Genomic DNA, 15,940 nt, shown 5'->3' with positions numbered 1-15,940 from the left:
CCGTGGTTATACATAACAAATAAGAAATTATTACATTAATTAGTAGGTGAAATTTCGTATCATAGGTTAGTGACTCGAGTATTATTGCTACTTATACGTATTACTTGCTTTCTTTTATTTCTAACTACAGTATATATACCGTGATTGAGATTATCGATATAATTTGAAGAAAATATAAAGCATTGGTATATATCAGGGGCAAATTGGGAATGTGTAATTGGTACCACCGCATAGGGCTTTTCTAATTTTTTTTGTAATTTTATTATTCAAAGTACTTGCTTGGTTACACAAGAGACCCAGACGAAAGATTTGAGTTTTGAGTGAATAGGTTGTGGAGCCGAGTGACGACCATTGGTGGTTGGTCTCTATGACATGGTGGAGGTTTCACATAGAAGAAAATTCAATAATAGTAACTGACATTCACTAAAATAGCTGTATCACAGCATAGAGAGAAACTTAGGCAGCAAGCTCATTCGGTCAAAGCTATATATATATATATATATATATATATACCAATTTCCACTCATTTTCTCCTCCTTTCTCTGTTTCTCTGTTTCTCTGTCTTTTACCTTGAAACGGAGACTCAGTCATGCCCATGGCGATCACATTCACAATCAATATATCTTCCCTTTCTGCTAAAACCCTTTGAAGCTTGAACCTCAAAAACCCCCGTGGCCCCCACATTTCTTCTCTTTCCTTTTGTCCTCCTTTGAATTTTGGTTTGTTTTGCTTCTTCTTGGAATCAATCTTGGCAATGAGCTTCTTGAGGCCCTCCGCTCTGCACCAGTGCTTCATTGCGTTCCCTTCGCTGAGGTGGATGCCATGCCAGAGCTGGGAGTTTCTGCGATGGCCGGGGCTTGATGGGCTCTTGAGACTCTTGGTGGTGGTGCTTTTGTGGACTACGTTTTCTGAGATTCGCTTCATTCCTTCCTCTTCTATGTACCCGACTCTTCGTGTTGGTGATCGCGTCGTTGTCGAAAAGGTAAGAATTTCGGATTATTATTTTTTTCCTTTTTATTTTCTTTTTCTGGAAAGTATCTGTGCAAGAAGTTCAAACATTTCCTCTATTTTAAGTGGTTCCCATTTGAAAGATTATGGTTTCCTTTGCTTTGTGTTCTTTGTCAAAAAGAAATGCATTTGCCTTTTTCTTTTAAAGGATAATGCATTAACCTTCTCTCTCTCTCTCTCTCTCTCTCTCTCTCTCTCTCTCTCTCTCTCTCTCTCTATATATATATATATATATATTATATATATTTATATATTTAAAACCTGTAGTCTTCTTGTTGAAGTCTTAGCCTGTTTCCAGGAAAGTAACATCTTGGTTGCAATGCATGTATCCCTATAAGTGTTTACTGTTTCAAAGGGTGACTTTGTGATTCTATTTGAATCAAGATAAATTCCCACTACTATTGTTTGACTAGCCACATTCTTTATTCTTTTCCTTTAACAATATTGTAGTAGCTGACCAATGATTATTTCAGCTCAGGGACCGTATTGAAATTTGATTTCTTTTTCTTTTTTCATAATTGAACAGATGGTACACACACTGTTTTCTTGCATTTTATGGATGGAACTATTTTTTGTTACCGTCAATGTGTCGGGGATATGAGCAACTTTTGGGTTCAGTGTATTGCCTTTTGATGGAATTGGAGCTTTTATGTTGCATAGAATTATTCTCTTCCTCTTTTTTTTTTTTTTTGGAGATCTTTATCGTGATTGATCGATCTCCGACATTGTTTCTGGTTTTCTTCTTTCTTAATTTTACTTTTCGTAAGTACTTGTTAAGTTGTTATAATTAAGTAGCAAAAAGTATATGTTGAATGATATCGATAAGTATTGCCTGCTTATGTAATTGGAGCTTTTATCTTACAAAAGTTAGAAAACCAGTAGGATGAAGAGTGGAAATCCAACAAAATTTCATCTGATATACAGACAAATCATGAATTTCCTTAGCTAGTTCTCTGAAAGCCCACCATTTTGAACTTGTGACCTTCCACTCTGTATAGTTACCCCAATTGCTGCAATGATGAATTCACTGGGGAATGCCTTAGTTCATACCAGTACCACTTCAAGCTATAAATAATTTTCAGTATTAAAAGAGCTCTGGAATCCAGTTGCTTAAATATTTATGTTAGAGTAATGAGAATCTCTGTTCTGACCCTTTTCATTCATTAATAGTCTTTGTTTCTAGCTTATGATTGTTATTAGCACTTGCATTAACACTGTGGTTACTTGATAACATTTTTAGGCCTCATATTATATTAGACGTCCTGCTATGCACGATATTGTAACATTCCCGGATCCAACACAGGTTTGTTCATAACTTCACATGGTATAATACTACCTGGGCCAAGTCTCTAGGAACAATGGTTTAACTTTTGCTCAAGCCTGTTACTTCCCTGTTTTTCTGTAGCAAACTGGAGACTCGGAACAGATCGTTTTCATAAAGAGGATTGTTGCGAAAGGGGGAGACTTGGTTGAGGTATGTTGAGCAATTAGGCTGTTTTCAGAAGATGATAGACTTCCTTCATATTTATTTTCATCTTCTTACATGTTATTCAACTTGTAGGAACCAATTGGAATAACCATGCATCAGGTTCATTGATGTCAACTTTCTTCCAACTTTCCAACTCCTTGCAGGTTCGTAATGGATGGCTCTATGTCAATGGAATTGCGCAGAAGGAAGATTTTATCGCAGAACCACCCACATATGTATCAAATTTAACTGTGAGCACCATCTCTACGACTATTTTGTCTTTTGATTTACTGCTCCTTTTATGTGCAATTTTTCAGCAGAACTGTTCATGAACAAAATTATGTGTAGGAACTGCATATGGAAAAGAACAATCAAATATTGATTTATGTAACCTGTGTGCTCCTTTTCATCATTTATAATTTGGATATTTATGTTAATTGTTAGTTTCTCTTGAGGCTGCAATTTGAAATGGTTGCTTAACACATCATTTAAAAACTTCTGTGGGATTTGCAGTATGTGCCTGAAGGCCATGTATATGTGCTAGGTGACAACCGCAACAATAGCTTTGACTCCCATGTTTGGTTAGTATTACTATTCTCAGTATAATCCAATTTCTACAATATCCCTTCATTATTTTCTTCATTTTCCCATTCTTCTTCTTCTCATCATTTTGCAAATCTTTTCCTTGTCTTCTATAAGCAGGGGACCCCTTCCCATCAAGAACATCATTGGAAGATATGTAACATGTTGTCATAGACCTCGCAGTTGATCAGTTGCTGTTTGAAGATGGGGTAGATACTTGAAACTTTAGCACAGATGACATGAGGTGGCTTGCACACAATCGAATTTCCGATTCTGATCTGTGGTTGCCTTCAATCAAAACAACTGGATGTTGCTCTCTGAATTTATTCGTTTGTTCGTAGTACTAGTACAATGTCTGTAACTTACTGGTAGATATTTGACAGCAATTACTCAACTTCTTGTGAATGCTTTAGCATAGACAATTCTGTATTGTGCTTGCTTCTGTTTAAGTTATGCTTCATATTTGCACTATAATAGATTCTAATTCTAACTCTAACCTACCAATTTGAATTAGAATTAAGCAGACAGGTTTAAGATTTTTTTGGCTGCAGAGTTAGATTTAGAACCAGACAGGTGCTAACTTCTCTTTTACCTACCAATCAGTTTCACAATAACAGTGCTAACTTCCTTTACCTAGTTGGGTGGAATCAATCATATGTTCTGATAAAAGCCTTGAAAGTGTTTTTTTATAGTGCAAAAGCTTTTCTCCAACTTTTTGGAAGGTAAGTTCTGCAATGTGGCTGGATCCTTCTATTGAACAAGAAGTATGAAAGAATCCAATCAGATCCGAACCCACCGGCAAAAAAGCTTTTAAAGTTGGGCTTTGCAAAAGTTTGAACGTACACAAGCCCACAATAAATAAAGAAAATATCTTAGGAAAACTGTGGACAAGGACAGCGCAATAACCATTCTTCTTTCTCTGTTTGGAATCGGACAATGGCATAAAGCATTGAGCCTTAATTAGCCATCTATCTTTTTTGATCGAGAAAGAACAACAAAGAAAACAGTGTACAAATAGTACTAAATATGATGCGCGAAAAGTGATTTCGTTAAAACTTTATCATAAAAAACATTCACAAGAGAAAAATTCGGTTAAAGAAAAAGAGTGTCATAACATCCAAACAAAAAAATTAAAACAAATAGATACAACATCCAGACAGAAATGAAACTTGTAATTGAATGGGAAGAGAACAGTTTTGGAATCTTATGATTGGTCTGTGGCATTTTCTTTAGCTCAGTTCGTCATTGTACTTCGACTCTAAATCTAGTCAAAATGGCACTCTCTCCATAGAATACAAAATACACGCATGACACACGTGCATGGTGGTCAACGTCAGTCCACGCATTACATGAAACTCTAATTCAGATCAATATTCTCCACTCCACCCCAGTCTACTCCACCAGCACCAGGCCGATTCGCCGCGTGAGTTATATAGAAAGCTGTCTTCTAAATATTCAAACACGCACAAGGGTATCGATTCACTGTACTAAAAACGACATCACAACCAACCACTCTTCTTGCTAGCTCGATAAACTTTGGGATAAAATTTTCAGTCATGAAACGTTACCATCACCTGACCTTCCCTTTTTGTGGTGTTACGGAATTTATGGCACGGTATAATTTGAGTGAATTTCATTTCACGTGATTTTAAGTACTGATATTTAAGATTTTTATAACCCAATTCTCATATCAGGTTAAAAATGTGAACATCAAATTCAAAATTAATTGACAACGAATGAAGAAGTTCAAAAAAATTTAAACGTTTTCATTTTACAATGTGAAACACTTTTAAAAGCCTAATATTATGCACGAGTGAGTTAAATCAATTGACTAGAGCATTGAACCCGCTCTTTTATATCCAAGTCTCTTTTTTTATAAATTAAATTAATTTAAATTAATTTAAACTATCACTCGTATAAAAACAACAGCCTGATATTATTATTGGTTCATACAATGATTCTTCATGCTGCTTCCTCATCCTAAATTTTCATGTTTCTTTCTTTCAATTATTATTATTACTATGATAACAATAAATAATGCGATTGATGAGACTGAGGAAGAAAATGCGCAATCATATATATATATAGACATTGGTCATGGACTGCCATAGTTGACCGCCGTTCGTTTATATCTTTCTTTCTAAATATAAATTGGTCCCTCGTATTACATCATCGTTGACTCTTTAATTACCCTCCAATGAGGCACCCCAATAAGCTAGGTTCATTTTTCATTTATTTTCTATCCGAATATCCCAAAATGATACAAAAACAATTTGTTTCTGGGATCAGTTTTCTTTTGCTAAGAATTTTCAACATCAATTGGATTAATTAATTCGTTTTTCTTCATTTAACAATGGTTTCAAATTTGATTTAGTCATTATCATCTTCTTCTTTTTTCTTCTTAAAATCAAAAGCCATTACCAATTTTGATTTGTCAAGATATATATGAGGAAACTTGTAACGATTTCTACACTAAAATATCTGCCCTTTTGACTTGTTGTGCAATCAAATCTATATTATACTCACTAAGTGCGATTCCAATTCAAAGAAATGGGTTCTTTTTCCTATCAAACCTATGCAAAAGCTATATATATAATTTGAATGTTCGTACGTTATTATCATGCGGATGTTATTGTAAATAAAAAGAAAAATAAGAGGAATTGTGAAAATACATGACGTCTGCACGATAATAACTTCCGGAGTCCAAGTGACAATAACGTTCGGACTCTAAACGTCCATATAGGAGAATTTATATATATTTCTACATGGTATATTGTAGTCACAACTAAACCTGCAGACTGGTTCTATATTGTCTACCCTAAATCAAGATTTAATTAAGTAGCTTTCCGTCCTAAACTTCATAGGTTTTGAATTTTATGGGTGTGTCTTTTTCCAGAGATGTTAAAACATTGGTTGCTTTAAAACCAACATATCTTGTGTTACTATAGTTTACTTTATAGTTACTTATATATATAGAGAGAGCTTCTATTATAGGATTCTTCAAATAAACTTATTTGGGGGAGATCCTTGTAGAGCATACTCCGCATTGTATTTCATTAATCCAAACCGTCTATTTGATAGATATTTATCCAAAGACCATCTCTACAAAAAAATCACTTGAATATGATATTATTTGACCATTCAATTAAATTATTGTATGATACAATTAGATGTCTCAACGTTTTTAATTTGTTTGACAATTTGTAGGGTACCCTAAAATGCGACCCTTATTTGAGGATTTAGGGTTCAAATAAGAGAATAACTATATATAAATTTGGGGTACTGTGCAATTCATAATTATTAGATTAAAACAATAATAATTTGAATAAATGTATTATTAGAAAGATAATAATAAATTTATTAATAATGCTTAAATCTAATGGTTCAAAATTTGTGTCATATTTATTGGTATATATCATATTTATCATATGTTATAAATTTATTTCTAGAGTTAAGGTATAACTTGACGTGACACAAAGGAACTTACTTTTGTCAAATTCAACATATTTCTAGACACTGATTTCTTAATTTCTTCGGTTTCAAATGAAATAATAGAGCACAATGGTCAATGGGCACTTGTTTGTCGGTACAATTTGTAGCTAGCATTACTCATCTTTTTCGTTTTAATCAAAGCTAACCTTTTTCTTTGTAGAAAAAACTTTTGACCCATTGAACACTAACAAAGTTTAATATACATGATTCTAATATTCCACGTTGAACGGAATTGTTAGGGAAAAAAACGTGGGGTGTTTTGAGAAGGAAAATATTATGATTTTTTGTATAACATATACTTACTAAAAAAACATGGAAAGGAAATCCTGGCATATGCGGTACTACTAAGTACAAGAAAAACTAATATGGTCTTATGTGAGAGCATATTATTTATGCGACAGATTGAACGGTCTCATATGCTTCCACGTCAATTTTAAAATCCGAAAGTTGTTCAATAACGAACGAAAATAAACTAGTTTCTTCTATACTTCTTCTGATTATGTTAATTAACTTCACTCAGTAAACCAAATCATACGATGCATGCACTACATGAAAATCCACAGCTTATGTATATCCACATATCAGATCAAGGAATGGTTTCAAGCAATTTGTTAAAAAAGAAAGACTAAAAAATCATCTTTTCAAGCAATTTGTTAAAAAAGAAAGACTAAAAAATCACTCATGCAACTTGCAGAATGATCATAAACACAAAGTGCTTGATGCACGCCCAGACATATAACAAATACAAGAAAATCAGAAAGATAACGTAAGATCATATCTCCTTCTTCTCTTGTCAGTTTTAGATAATGCACAAGTAGATATAAAAATTGCAAGAACCTTAAATTGATGCTCGTGTTCGCATGTAGCTGATTATTTTTTAATCAAAAGTAGGATTTGTGTGTCGGCACCTTAAGGAATATGTTAATCTGAGACGGAGGCACAAAAATTTATTTGGGGACTTAGAGATTTAATTTGGATCATTAGGACGAACAAAATATTACTACCGGATAGATTTGGGTTAGGTCAAATTGCAAGCTCGATATCTCCATACAATAAAGTAGTTTAGATTATCATCTTGTTAAAAAAAATAAAATTCACCCAACTCACTAAATGCAGCCAGATTATTAAGAATTTTCAGTCATTGCTTTAATATACACCTTAATATTTAACCTAAATATCCTAAATTCAATACCATTAGGCCATTTTCAATTATGGGTCATTGGTCAAATGTAGCCCTCAAAACATGTAAAATTTATCTCCAACCATTGGTTAAAAAATAATTTGGCCAAATTTGGAGGACCACATTTAGTCCTTTAGCCATCCTCCCAAGCCACTTGTAGCCTAGGCCAAATTTTTTGTCTTTTAACTTTTAAATGTATATAAAATTTTAAAATAAATATATATATATTAGAATTATTTGAAACATTAACTTTTTTTCTCTATCTGTTTACATTTTAAATGTATATAAAATTATTTGTTAAAAAACAAAATTTAACAATTGGTTCTGACCATTGGGAGGTCAGAACCTTTTGAAATGTAGCAAATTTTTTTTTGAAAAATTGCCATTGGCTTTCGGATTTTGTACAAATATTTTCTTTTTTGTGTTTAAAAAAAAAGGACATTGTTTTAGGACTCCAGTTATAGGACTAAATGTAGTCCAGAGCTATAATTTTAGCCCTCTAAAATATTAATTTTTTAGAGAATAGTGTAGGACTAAATTTTTCCATCTCTAGCCATGCATAGTTATATTGCAAGGCCCTCTGTATTTTATTATTGTGAGAAAAACTATGGTACAACACTCATACATTCCACTATTATGTATTGTTTAATTTAATTTGATTACTATTTAGAGACATTTTTCAAACAATGTGAATAACAAAATAAGTACAGAGAATAAATTTGTAGGAAATATTTGAATGAAATGAGTACGGAAAATATTTAACAAAAAAAAAAAAAGAGTGTGGAAAGTTGTGAATAAGTAGAAAATATGATAGAATTTGTAAGAAATGTGGAATGAAATTAGTGTGAAATTTGTTGAAGAAATTTTGAAGTATTTATAGACATTATCTACTACGCTAGTTGTTTGTCCAATAATTTGATTATAGTTATATCTGAAGTAGGTGGCCCATTCGAGGCTTAAAAAATCTTTGCAACTTGCAAGAAGATATATTTCCTTGGAGATTTGGACACAAAATTTTCTAGAGAGCAACCACCTAATCCTTGTAATTTAAATTATTTAATCATCATTGTCATCTAAAGCTTCTCCAAAGGTTTTGTAAGCAATCAATTTAAAATTAGTTGTTGTTAATAATCTATTAGTCCACGTACCCAAACTTTAAGATGAAGAAGGTTCAAATGTTATAATGGTTTATTCATATGCACGTGGCCTTGGAAAGCAAAGCTTAAAGGAATAAACTTTAATTTCATTAGATTAAAGAAACTACCATTTTGTACAAAAAAGGAAAGGAAAAAAAAAGAAAAAGAGAGAGAGAGAAGAAAATACAATTTTTTACAGTGAAGATTGAGTTCAATCCCACTTGACATTAAAATCATACCATTTCATTGGTATGTATTTGGTAGGTACTTCAAAAGCGCTATAGTTGAGAGTGAAGCAAGCACTTATATCAACAGTGCTTTTGCAGATAAAGAAGGTTTTTATTCTCTACCTTCCAAACAGAAATTCTTAAAATATTCAAACATTTCAGCAATTCAGCTGTCCCTAGAAGACCTTTGACTGATGTCAGTTTTTTTTTTTAAGATTAAGAAAATCTCACATCTTTAATTAAAAGAAGAAGAAAAATCCATAAAACTGCTGCTTAGAACCTTTTCCACAAACAATTCTGTACCCTATTTTCAAGAAATCTTCTGTACATCATGATGCAGCATCAAACTCAAAGCCAAGTTCACACTGTGACTTTTTGAGCTAGCTCCCCTGCTTTTACATATTTTTCATTTAAACTAGCATATAGTTTAAGATTGTGACTGAATTTTTGTGAATAATTTAATTTTGCACATGCCTGCAGTACTCTCTCTCTCTCTCTCTAGATTCATACTCTCATATATATATATAGATATATATATAGTTATTATCTTATTCAGATGGTCCTACGTTATTACCGTGCATATGCTATAGTAAATAGAGAGGAAAGCCATGAAGGATGATAAAAAAATACATGACTTCCGAACGGTAATTCATAATGTTCATACGTTCATATAGGGAGATGTATATGTCGGTATTATCAAGTGGAAAAGTTGGGATAGGTATCAACCCCTTGCACAATAAGTGCTATTATTTGGACTTAAACTAAGTGAAATTCATAATCATATTAATGTCTACATATATTCCCCATCTTAATCAGGTTCCGTAACCATTTTAATATTTTAGACTAGCAGCAGTCATCATCGGTCATCAGCAATCAAGCAAACAAAATTTGAGATAATTTGGCAAATGATGCACCGACAGCAAATCATTTGTCTCCAGCTCAATATATTCTCTGTTGGCTATCTCCTGCAGACCACAGATTATTGTTTGGATATGTTCAAACACTCAAATATTTACAGACTGAATAGTCGATCAAGATATTTGATTGAATTAAAGATTCCAAATTGTGCAACAACTCAAGAAAAACCTCATTTTGAAGTTGGCTTCCTATAGACTTCCTCCTAGCTGTCTTTTATTTGCAATCAATAAAACCTTTTTCCTAGTGGGGTGGTCAAATCTTGTGCTTCACTGGTTCTTCATTTCAGTACCCTCCCAGCTTTATATATTCTCGATTATAAGTTACCTATATCAATATCAACCGGTTAATTACTTGATATATATTCTATTTTGGGCCTAGCAGTAAAAAGCTTAAGGGTTTCTTGGAATCTTGAAGATAATCATCATCTTCTCAGAAAGTAGAAATTCCTATTCTTTTTTTTTATTAATCACGGTTTGACGTGTGTGTAGAGATTGTTAAATTTAGATTACAATAGAATTACTGTAGAATTAGGAAACCCGAACACTAGATTACGTGTTATTAACACCTTTTCTTAGCTCTAAATCATTAAGATAAGACGAACGTAGGGCAAAATTATCATGACCATGCGTAAGCACGGCCAACAAATGCCTAACACTATGTCTCGATATTTTGATACCACCATCACAAAAAAGAAGCAAGTTGACATACAATATCTAACAAGCTATAAATGGCTATATACCTCCTTGTTCATGAGAATTAATTATGAAAGAACCATATTCCCTTCCATTAAAAGGATGGATTCTGCAAGACTCACTAGTGTAGTGGTTTGGAGTAATTGTTTCCTCATGCAAGTTAAACACGATATTTTTTAGTACGAATACTAATTTACAGTAACCGAAGATCACCGACAAAATATATATTATTAAATTATTAACTAACTTTCTGTTACCGTAAATTGGTACCGACTACCAAAATCTTCCTATTGGTTTAGTCAACATTTTGTTCATTATAGTTTTCATTTTTACCACAATTGTAGTATAATTAATTACATACAAAACTTGGATTAACTCAGGACGGTGGCCTAGTCTGAAAAACACGGTACTTTTTTGGTTTGGTGTGTGATTGGCCAGTACCAGATACTTATCTACAGTAACTGAAAAGTACTCATAAATAATGATTATCGACTAACTATCCCAATTGTTTCCTTTCTTTTGTTTTGGGTTACTTATTGTTTTTGGATTCCTAGTCCAATTCCTACTTGGTTAAGGTTTCTATTTTGATTCTATTTTCTTAACCATGTAACCCTAGAACTTATGCACTATAAATAATTCTACTCGGGAGGATAGATGGGACGGTTCAGGTGAGATCTAATGTAAGTGTGGAAACGAGCCTAATTACGACTTCCTAACACCAATACCAAATAATCCTTTACCATTATGTTTAGTCAACATTTGGTTCATCATATTTTTCACTTTTAACCACAATTGCAGTAACTAACAAACATACAAAACTTGGGCTAACTTAGGCCGGTGGCTTTTACTGACAGTACTGGGTCTAAGTTTTTCGGGTTGAAAAGGAGAGCAGGGAGAAAGTGGTCTACGGTGGGTCAGTTTGGGTAACTAAATCTCAAAGGTTGGGAGAGATTTCGAAAATCTTTTGAGAGTCAAGTTGGAGTTTTGGATTGGGGTCTGTTTGGTCACAGGGACAAAGCTTGCTCTTGTCGTTGACGTACGCGCTCTTTTGGGGTCTCTTTTAAACCACATGCCCATGACTTTGCTGCCTCAGAGCCCTATATAAACCCCCCATTCCCCATCCCCTTTCACCACACCAATAAATTCCATTTTCTGGCTTCTCAGTTTTCTTTTCTCATACATTTCCAAGTCTCTGAGCCTCTCTTTCAGTCTTTTGAAGCCAACCCATCTTTCTAGAACCAGAAAAATCATTTGGGTTTCTGTGATTTTTGGGCTGTGTGTGAAAAATCTCAGTGTCAGGACCTGCAGCAGCAGAAAGATTTTAACAAGCTCACCACTTGGCTTAAACCCATTAAAGAACAAGACCCATCTTTTTCTCTTCCTCACAGAACTTTGCATATATAAATTTTGGGCTCGTCTGTTTTGCTATATTATACAAAAAGGCTCGTGCTTTTGGTCAGTTTCATGGCTAAAATGGGTGATAACCAGCTTACCCACCACCAAGTTTTTGATGTCTCTGTCGATGTGCCTCCAGAGGGAGGCTCCAAGTGCTTTGATGACGACGGCCGTCTCAAACGAACTGGTAAAAATTTTCACTTCTCTAACACATTTTACATGTTCAACCATTTTTGTCAAAAAAAAAAGCAAACACCTTGGAAATGCTATGAATTTTTACTCATTTGTTCTGTTTTGTGTTTTTTTATTTACCAGGAACCGTTTGGACTGCAAGTGCTCACATAATTACTGCGGTAATTGGGTCTGGAGTTTTGTCCTTGGCTTGGGCCACAGCTCAGCTTGGATGGGTTGCTGGTCCTTCTGTGATGCTTCTGTTCTCTTTTGTCACTTACTACACTTCAACTCTTCTCGCTGCCTGCTATCGTACTGGTGACCCTGTCACGGGAAAGAGAAACTATACTTACACAGATGCCGTCCGATCCAATCTTGGTAAATTTTCTGCTAATATTTTTCACTTTTTGACATCCAAGTGAAAAAAGTTTGAGTCAAGTTCTTATGTTAATTTGATTTTGAATTTTTTTTTCAGGTGGGTTCAAGGAGAAAATTTGTGGGTTTGTTCAGTACTTGAATCTCTTCGGAGTTGCCATTGGCTACACTATAGCATCATCTATAAGCATGGTGTAAGTATGAGTGTTTTAAAACTTGATTAAGAACTTTGTGTGTTGATGTTTGATTATATGTAATTTTGGCTAATGGTTTTTTGTTGTTGTTGATGTTGATTGTGATTAAACAGGGCAATAAAGAGGTCTAACTGCTTCTACAAAAATGGTGACACAGCACCATGCCATGTAAACAGCAACCCTTATATGATCGCTTTCGGCATAGCAGAAATCATCTTCTCTCAAATTCCAAACTTCGATCAGCTATGGTGGCTCTCCATTGTTGCTGCAGTCATGTCCTTCACTTACTCTTCAATTGGACTTGGCCTTGGAATTGCCAAAGTTGTAGGTAAAAACTAATAGCTCCATAATATTTACTGTTATATTGATAAATTGGTGATCTTCAATCTTAGTTTTTATGATTAAAATTGGTTCTAGTAAATCTGGCTTATGATTGTTTTTTTGTGATCAATTTTCAGAAACTGGAACTATCAGGGGAAGCATGACTGGGATCAGCATTGGAAATGTGACAGAAACTCAAAAGATTTGGAGGAGCTTCCAAGCACTTGGGGACATAGCTTTTGCATACTCTTACTCTCTCATCCTCATTGAAATTCAGGACACAGTTAAATCCCCACCATCTGAAGCTAAGACAATGAAGAAGGCAACTATAGTGAGTGTAGCTACCACAACCCTTTTCTACATGCTCTGTGGCTGCATGGGCTACGCTGCTTTTGGAGACTCATCTCCCGGAAACCTCCTCACTGGTTTCGGTTTCTTCAACCCCTATTGGCTCATTGACATTGCCAATGCAGCCATTGTCATCCACCTTGTTGGTGCTTACCAAGTCTTTGTCCAGCCCCTCTATGCATTTGTTGAGAAAACAGCAGCAGAAAAGTACCCACATAGCCATTTCATCACAAAAGACATTAAATTCAGAATCCCCGGCTTTGGTCTCTTCAATCTCAACCTCTTCAGATTGGTGTGGAGGACATGTTTTGTGATTTTAACCACTGTGATTTCCATGATCTTGCCATTCTTCAATGATGTGGTTGGGCTTCTTGGGGCTCTGGGATTTTGGCCACTCACAGTTTACTTCCCTGTGGAGATGTATATTGCAACAAAGAGGATCCCAAAGTGGAGCACAAGATGGATTTGCCTCCAGATCCTAAGTGGTGCTTGCCTTATAGTCACCATAGCAGCTGCTGCTGGTTCAATTGCTGGTGTGATTAGTGATCTCAAGATCTACAAGCCATTCAAGACCAGCTACTGATTTAGCAAATAAATGTAACACTAGATGTTGTCATAACAAGCTTGTTTATTTCAATTCTTGTTTATGTTCATAACAAGCTTAAACGGGTATGATTAATGTTATATATGCACTACAATTATCACTTGTCAAAGTTGTCAATTTTTGGCCCGATATGAATGAGACTCTAAATTCAAATCTCATAAACGACAACTACGAATCAAGTTACTCGTAATTAATGACAAAAGATACTGAATTAGTTTAAACCAGAAAACGCATGGGACACAATGTGACACATGGTAGTCAATTTGGCTCATGAGTCATATGAGTCCATGACATGAAATTAAATGAGAGCTCTGCTCCAGGTGAGTCCAGTCCTAGTCTAGACGATACTGCTCCCATGAGCTATGAATAAATATTGGAGGCAGTATTCTAAATAGTCAACCACACATACCCATACAACCTCATTTAATAAATATAAAAAAAACATTCCATTGAATGAGAAACTCAGAGACGCATCTTCAATACTTGGTACAATCATGCACGAGTGGGCGTGACGATATGATATAGTTAATTGTATGTATCAACGGTTGAGAGTCGTTTACTTTATTTGGACGATTATCCCTAACAAAAATCCTTAGGTGATGACATGGTGTAGCTAAAACGACACCACAACCAACCATTGCTTCACTCAAGATTCCATGTTTCTTTCAGCTCAATTATTGCTGCTAAAAATGAAGGGTATGTGAGAGTTGTGAGGCTGTGAAGAGTTTGGCTGTAACCGATGAGATGTGGAAAACAAATGAGCGATCAGGGACTGCCTCAGTTGACTGGCATATATCGTTTATTTTTCCCTTAAGTCCTCTGTGGGTCATACTATCTTACATCATGATCGACTGTTTTATTACCATCCAATGAAGACCAAGACCAATAGCCATTTCATTGTTTTTGTCATCCTCTCTTTTCATTTTTCATTTCTTTCGGGTTTTCCTAGGATCATATTCATATTCCCTAGAGCTATGTTAACGTCGGTCATTTACGAGAGATTTTCAACGGTTGATGTATTTAGAGATCGTTGATTAGAATTCGCCCACGAGCGTAAACACTTACGATACCAAAAATTTGTTGTGTAACTACTAGGATTCATTTGTTACAATAAAATATCGAGGCATGAGGTGAATTGTGAGACCAATAATTTAGGATCATCACATGCAACTTAGAAAACCATTTCATTATTCAATCATTTCAATTTTGATCTTGTTCCTCAGATAAAGCACCCAAAAAAATAATAAAAAAATATCGTCACTCTCCAATCTTTGTCAACATATGCGGAAACTTGTAAAAAACAACTAGCAATAGTACCTAATTCTAACTTTTTCTACATTGAAATATTCCCTTCAATTTGACCTCTCGCATGTGCAAATCAAACTCTACAATCGTAAGAATAATGAATTGCAATTTAATTCCATTTCCTACCAAACGTAGAGAAAAACCCATGGTATATTTTAGTCATAAGAAAGAAAGAGTCTAAGACCCTAAATCCGACGGCTGAGATTTTATCTTATTCTTGTCACACAAATTCAAGATTGAATTAAAAGTGGAAATAGGTCCTCAACTTCAACAGGTTGTTGTGTTCTGTGCATGAAAGAAACGTCACTAATGCCTTGGCGTGATAAAATTCCTCATCAATTGTTCATTGTTGATGGTCTTCTTCTTTCCAGATAATAAAATATTGGTTGCTTTGAAACCTGAATATAATTTGATCTTATATTTATTTTGTAACCTAGCTATACAAATATTACAAATTTAGAGTCAACATGTATGCTTCCCAGAGGCTGGTCCCGTATGTCTTCAATTTGAACTGAAATAATTGA

General features: G+C 34.4%; 2 protein-coding genes across 4 annotated transcripts; both read left to right on the top strand.

Annotated features, from left to right (window-relative positions):
* On the top strand, window positions 262-3,530 carry LOC109948576 (chloroplast processing peptidase-like). 3 transcript variants are annotated; one of them, XM_020562162.1, is made up of 6 exons: window positions 278-982; window positions 2,249-2,311; window positions 2,414-2,482; window positions 2,641-2,727; window positions 2,990-3,057; window positions 3,176-3,530. In XM_020562162.1, exons 1-6 carry the CDS (start codon window positions 755-757, stop codon window positions 3,243-3,245), a joined length of 585 nt encoding a protein of 194 aa, XP_020417751.1. In that variant the 5' UTR covers window positions 278-754; the 3' UTR covers window positions 3,246-3,530. The 3 variants fall into 3 exon arrangements, with proteins under 3 accessions (XP_020417754.1, XP_020417751.1, XP_020417753.1); XM_020562164.1 differs by having other exon boundaries at window positions 288-982; window positions 3,179-3,530; XM_020562165.1 differs by lacking the exon at window positions 2,249-2,311 and having other exon boundaries at window positions 262-982.
* LOC18790804 (amino acid permease 3) lies at window positions 11,816-14,220 on the top strand. Its single transcript, XM_007222549.2, has 5 exons — window positions 11,816-12,285; window positions 12,414-12,647; window positions 12,745-12,838; window positions 12,952-13,166; window positions 13,297-14,220. The coding sequence occupies exons 1-5, from the start codon at window positions 12,168-12,170 to the stop codon at window positions 14,088-14,090; spliced, it is 1,455 nt and encodes a 484-aa protein (XP_007222611.1). The 5' UTR covers window positions 11,816-12,167; the 3' UTR covers window positions 14,091-14,220.

The sequence above is a fragment of the Prunus persica genome, chromosome G1, assembly GCF_000346465.2.
Source record: "Prunus persica cultivar Lovell chromosome G1, Prunus_persica_NCBIv2, whole genome shotgun sequence".
Lineage (NCBI taxonomy): Eukaryota > Viridiplantae > Streptophyta > Magnoliopsida > Rosales > Rosaceae > Prunus > Prunus persica.
Note: the sequence above shows the minus strand (reverse complement) of the source record. Positions and strands in the feature narration are given on the sequence as shown.